This window comes from Vicia villosa, linkage group LG5, assembly GCF_029867415.1.
Source record: "Vicia villosa cultivar HV-30 ecotype Madison, WI linkage group LG5, Vvil1.0, whole genome shotgun sequence".
Classification (NCBI taxonomy): Eukaryota; Viridiplantae; Streptophyta; class Magnoliopsida; order Fabales; family Fabaceae; genus Vicia; species Vicia villosa.
In genome coordinates, this window is record NC_081184.1 from 8,391,696 (window position 1) to 8,397,818 (window position 6,123).

At 31.3% G+C, this 6,123-nt stretch overlaps 1 protein-coding gene across 1 annotated transcript; it reads right to left on the minus strand.

The window, feature by feature from the left end:
* Positions 1-2,235: 2,235 nt before the first annotated feature.
* Positions 2,236-4,750, minus strand: LOC131606226 (protein trichome birefringence-like 34). Its single transcript, XM_058878489.1, has 5 exons — positions 4,367-4,750; positions 3,939-4,116; positions 3,650-3,846; positions 3,046-3,204; positions 2,236-2,886 (listed from the first exon to the last, which is right to left on the minus strand). Exons 1-5 carry the CDS (start codon positions 4,708-4,710, stop codon positions 2,538-2,540), a joined length of 1,227 nt encoding a protein of 408 aa, XP_058734472.1. The 5' UTR covers positions 4,711-4,750; the 3' UTR covers positions 2,236-2,537.
* Between the last annotated feature and the right edge of the window lie 1,373 nt (positions 4,751-6,123).

A 6,123-nucleotide genomic window follows, 5' to 3' on the forward strand; every position in this document is an offset into this window, starting at 1 on the left:
ACAAATGTGGATAAGATTGTTGGGTGGACGTGTGAGTGGTCAAGTCTAACATTGACTATAAATGATGTTGGAGAATTTCCAAAATATATATATTAATATATATTTTGAGAAATAAATTAATTAAATGGCTATGTGGTGCAATGAGTGGTACTTTTAATATTGACTCAAAGGTAACAAGTTCGAAACTTGATTTGGACAATTTTTTGGTTTATTTGTTAAATTGTTAAAAGACCAAAACTCGCATCCGTCCGGACTCAAACCGACAACTAAGGCATAGTTGGACCAATAGTTTAAAGGTTGTTTCCCTTCACCAAGTGACACCAATTTCTCTATAAATAGAGATATAATGCAAATTGAAAATATATATGAAATTAATACATTTCAAGAGTCAAATTTTATATCTAAGTCATTTCTTTATTTTTCTAGTGCACGGGAATAAATGAGGAAACTTTATTTGGTAAAATATCTTTGATCGATATGCTTAATGTGAATGTGTGATTCATGTTAAGGTTTTCAAAGTATCCTATCGCCGGTTAACCCATTTGCATCAAATTTAGATAAATTGGTGGGGGCGAATCGAACCTAAAGCTTATTGTAAACACACGCTTTGGAATTTATTTTGTGCAACTTTCATCATACCATTTTCATCTTCTTCTTGTCCATGTTTTGCAGCAGACCCCTGACACAAGATCTAACAAATTAAGGAAATGTTTGATCGATATGTGGTGTCAAAATCTCTTAGATTCTAAACATTTAACAACATTTAACCAATTGACACTTCTGACGCTCCTCAAACTCCCTAACAAGTGATATTAGAGTAGTGATATTAGAGTGTAGTTAGACTCGGTGAGCGGGATGTTGAGATATAAGTGTGAGTTGGAAGTCTCACATTACTTAGAAAAATGGAGCTTAAGCATTTCATCAGTAAAAGGATCCATGTACCCAGTGCCTTAAGTTTTTTATGAATATGTGGAGTCTCTCTCACTTATGTGTTGCTCGACTCAATGTGGATGTTCCTCCTTATGACCTATCAATTGTATCAGAGACGGTGACTAGAATATGAGACTCGTTCCTTGAATCGAAAGTCTTTTTGATATGGTGGTGGTCAGACGGCGTGTCTTGTTGAAGTGTATGTGACCTGGTAAGGGTGTCAACGACAATACAAGTGAATGTGGATGGAAGAGTTTTCACTCGAGGGGAACATATAAGTGGATTAACTCTCATTTTCGGGGAGAGATTGTTGAGATACAAGTGTAAATTAGAAGTCTCATTATGAGTGGTTGAGTCTCACATCGTCAAGAAATACAGGAAATGCTGGATATATAAGAGAAAAAACTATATACACCCGTTACCTTAAGATTTTTTGGCTGGTTATGTAGTGTCAATGTCTCTTGAATCTTTAATATTTAGTCCATTGATACTTCTGATGCAGTTCACACTCCCCAATAGATGAGCGTGTTTTTGTGAAGTGAATGACTTATAAACCGACGACATACTCAAATAATAGAATAAACCTAGATTATATATTTGGTTTGCCAACCTTTGAGGTTAAGTAGGGGTGACAAATTTGTTGGCCAAATGACTTCAAATACAAGAGATTGTGAATTGTGTTGTTCAAAATCAAATGATAAAAAATTTATCCTTTAAAATAATTATTTTAGTTTTGATAATTACACCGAAATAAGACAACAAAATTAAAAAAAAAAAAAAAAAAAAAAAGGGATACACAACACTACCATGTCGGCTTTTTCTTTGTAAATAATCTAGAAATAAAAAAAAAAAACTACCACTTTTTTAATTATAGATAAATTAAGAGTATCAAGTTCTCAAAGTGCAATTTAGATATTCTAATTATGTTGACATCTTCAAAACACACTTATCTTATGTCTCTAAATATTAATAAATAAAAAATTCAAAATGAAAGATCAAACCTTACCAAAAAGAGAGAAAAAAAAAACGAAAAAGAAAATAAATAAAACAAAGGATGAAAAAAAAACATAAAAAAAAGAGAAAGATTAAAGGGAGTGCAAAGTAAAAACACACTAGGATCAAGTGGTATAAATAATAATGCATCTGATGTAACCTGTTATTGGTGAGAATACTAACATGTTATGATAACCAGAGAAAACTTCAAATCCTTTATGAAACACCAATTTTCTAGATTCTACTCCATTTATTTGACACTACTTTAGTGTCAAAATTACTCAATAAAATAAAGTTACTTGCAACAAAAAATTATCACTACTAGTTCCTGGCCATATGTATTCTACTACGCATAACAAATCAGAAACTATAAAAACACTAAGACATTTATGATTTCTTTTAGGATTAGAGATTACAATATTCTTTACACTTCACCATTAAGTGAAAACAATATAACCAAACAAAAACACAAATTGAAATTTTAATTGTTCTACCGTCATCCATCTTACGTATTCACACAGTTAGCACATTAACACTCGTTGAATCGAGATCACATTAACACTCGTTGAATCGAGATCAGACAGTCTATATTTCATGCAATATCGAATTTTGTGTCATCTACTAAAAACATTCGCATAGAGAAGCTCATTCCATGTGTCCGGCACACCAGGGAGGCACCAATGTATACAATCTGCATAAGTTTTTGGATTTGATACTTCCTCTTCTGTTAGAGGCTCCCATTGTTTCCTATAGATAGATGGATGACCTTCTTTTCTATACTCAGAAAGCTGTGTGATGTTAAGCATTTCAACTTTCAAACCTCTTGTTTTCAAATCATGTAGAACATTTTCCACCACTTGCATCATTCTAGGAACTGAGCCATTTCCACTATATCCTTCTTCTATAATTTGATCTCTTTCTTTGTAACAATTTTCACCCTTTACACCTCCCCATTCATTAGCCCTACAATTAGAGGTATCAATATAGTCTTAATGCACGATAACACGATAACTCTGGAGTATCTGAATCAATGTTTTAAAAATCGAACTGAAGATAAAATCAGCTTGTGACTGTTGGATCACGTACGGCTCAAGTGTTATGTATTGAGTTAGTTTTACGTACCTTTGGTGAGTAGGTGACATAGAAACGAAAAACATTTGAGTCTTGTTTCGATTAATATGAACTTCCAACCAATCCGACCAAGTTCTTAAGGCCATCTCGTATACTCTAACCATTCTTACCTTTTTGTATACTCCATTAGGGTCACCAAATGATCCCCACCTGCAATTGTAGTTACAATGTCACTATTAAAATCAAGTTGCTAGAGAGTGTTTAGTAGGAATGTATCAATCAGTCAATATTTGGTGAAAATATTCTATTAAAGTTGTTCATCGTGAAGTAGTACTTAAAAATTGTTTGAAACTCTAACGACGACTTGTGTTAGCTTTTAAAATTAGAAATTTACGATTCTTTTTATAGTAATGTCTCATACACGAACCCGATTAATGTCAATTTGACAAAAATAAGAGAAAACAAATACGGATATATTAAAACTCATTTTTTTTATTAAAGCGCCACTGATCATGTTACGATATCAGAATGAATAAAACCGCACGTTTTAACTTCTAGAAGAAGCATCGATCGTTATCCGTGTTTTGAACAATTTTCAATTGATATATGCAAATTAATGAAAGAAAGCGATGTGTTGTTTAGTTGTTTTACTTACAAAACATTCATTGCATGTCTTCTCCACCAAAGGTAAGTGTTGAAGACTAAAACATCAACATCAGTCCAATACTTAGCATGTTTCTCAATGGCTTGAACTCTCACAATTCTATCCGGAACCCTATGATTCACCGGATCATCTGAATTTGATTCCACGAGTAATGGCGCCCAATAGAACTCGATTGTTGCATTGTATTCCTTTCATTAAATTTGCCAATTCAAAAAACTTAGTCATAAAACATTTTGTTGAAAAAAAATGAAACTTTTAGTTGATGAAGTTTCTTACTTACTTTGGCCTTGAAAATTGTGAGTGAACCATTGGCAATGGTTTGCATGGATTTGAGAGATGAAGGAATTGAAGATTCAACAAGACAAACCATTGAAACCCATTGGCCTCTATTGAGTGAATCTCCAACAAACACAAGCCTCTTGTTCCTTAGCTTTTCAAGCAATATTGTTGCATTGAACCTTATTAACATAAAAAGGAAATCGATAAACAAATAAAATCGGTTAAATCAACCTAGTCCGATCAAGTTCAACCAAAATACGATACATTCAAGATCAAACCAATTGGCAAACTAATCAATTTCTAGTTCAACTGGTTGAACCGAACAATTTGTCCAGATGACTACTATGTACATTTTAAAATACGAGTCATCTGATCAACATTGATACGACTTATTAATTCAACAACACGACGGGAACAAAATAAAATCACCTTGGTAGGTCACAATGATGAGGCTTCCACCTCCAATTCTGGTAACTAAGATCCTTCCTTCCAAATTTCTCACAAGCCAATTGATCTGACATGAACTTGCACTCTTGTTCTTTATAGAGAGGATAAGATTCATTATCAAAAACCCATTTACCCGAAAACATGTCACATTTCGATAAAGATTCATCTAAGATAGTCTTTTCATGAGACCATTCTCTTCCTTCTTGAGTAAAATATATGGCAGTGACAACTAAAATAGCTGTTAAAATTGCTACAAGAGAATGAAAAGTGATTCTGATTCCTAACTTCTTCCCTAGAACTACTATTTGGTGTACCTTAATTGCCATTTAGATTCAGTTTCTTGGTTTTTGTTTTCTCCTTTTTTTAAGGTTCTTAGAAACTGGATGGTGAGAAGTTTTTATCATCATGCATGTATGGATTTTGTTAGTGATGTGTTTTCTAAGTTAAACATAATCAAACTTATCACCTACTTTTGACTTAAGTTTAAGTAAACAATGATCTAAAACTTGAAACTATAGTTTTATACTATTTTTGTTTAGTTTGAAAATAGAAGGAACTTAGAAAAGAAGTGAAAAAGAAAATGGATTTATGTTCTAGTCTTGTTTGACTATTATCAGTGATATTATTATGTTAATGCTTATTAATATTTTAGCATTATTAAAGTTGCCTATTTGAATTTATTAGTAATTTCTAAATCTCAAATGAATTAGTTAGATTATTTTATTCATGATAATAGATTAAATGCATGTTGAGATATTAATAAAGAGAAGGAAAAGAAAAAAAGATTTTGAAGATTAAATGCATGATGATACACAATCCACAATATGATTGAGTTGATTCTTTTAGGTTCATACCATTACATAAGTTTCTAATCCTTTAAAACATAAAAGAGTCTAAAAGATTTTGAAGTTTGAATAACATGAAAAAAAAATCTAATATGTAAGAGTCTAAAAGATTTTAAAGTTTAACATAAATCCTCTAAGTAAAAAAATCTTTCCAGAAATACATCTCCGAAAACCGAATGTATTTTTGGAAGCGTACTTGGTACATAAGAACTCCAAAGGGTGGGATAAGAAATCCTCTAAATATATGTCTTTAGTTGTTATAAATTAACCCAACGATATCAAGCTTCATGTGTACCGCTAACGATAAGACATTAGGGTTCCAATTTTGACATCGATATTTAATTAGTAAAGCATTATTAGGGTTCCAATTTTGACATCGATATTTAATTAGTAAAGCATTATTGTGTCGATGTTGGATATCATCCTTATGTCTTATGTGTATCATATTTTGTAAATAATAGGGATCTAACAAATGTACTAAATCGTTACAACTAATATTTTGGTGAGTATCACTTAGTATCAAACGAAATGATTGAAATAATATGAATTGTGAAAGTTTTGTAGATTTGTTTGAGAAGTTTAATGACGAAAGATAAAATTTGTAAAATTAATAATTAAAAGATGGTTAAGAATGAGTCTCACTTAGATTATCATATGTGATTACTTCTTGTTTGACCTTAATAATTTAAATTATTATTCTATGTGATTACTCATTTTTAAAATTATTTAATTTTAATATATCGGTAATTAAACATTTAATAATTTAAACAAACTCTTCAATCCATTAATAGGTTACAATTTAAAATTAAACATTTACATTTAGCATAAATATATGAGTTTATTCCGAAAGTATCAATGAGCTAAATGTTAGAGATCTCAGAGACTTTGACGTCA

Bases quoted from the DNA above. Each gene is read 5' to 3' on its own strand.
- LOC131606226 (XM_058878489.1), bottom strand. From the start codon at position 4,710: ATGGCAATTAAGGTACACCAAATAGTAGTTCTAGGGAAGAAGTTAGGA. The intron at 4,117-4,366 runs GTGATTTTATTT...TATGTTAATAAG, and splicing joins CATCATTGTGACCTACCAAG to GTTCAATGCAACAATATTGC. The intron at 3,205-3,649 runs GTAAGTAAAACA...CTACAATTGCAG, and splicing joins AGACATGCAATGAATGTTTT to GTGGGGATCATTTGGTGACC.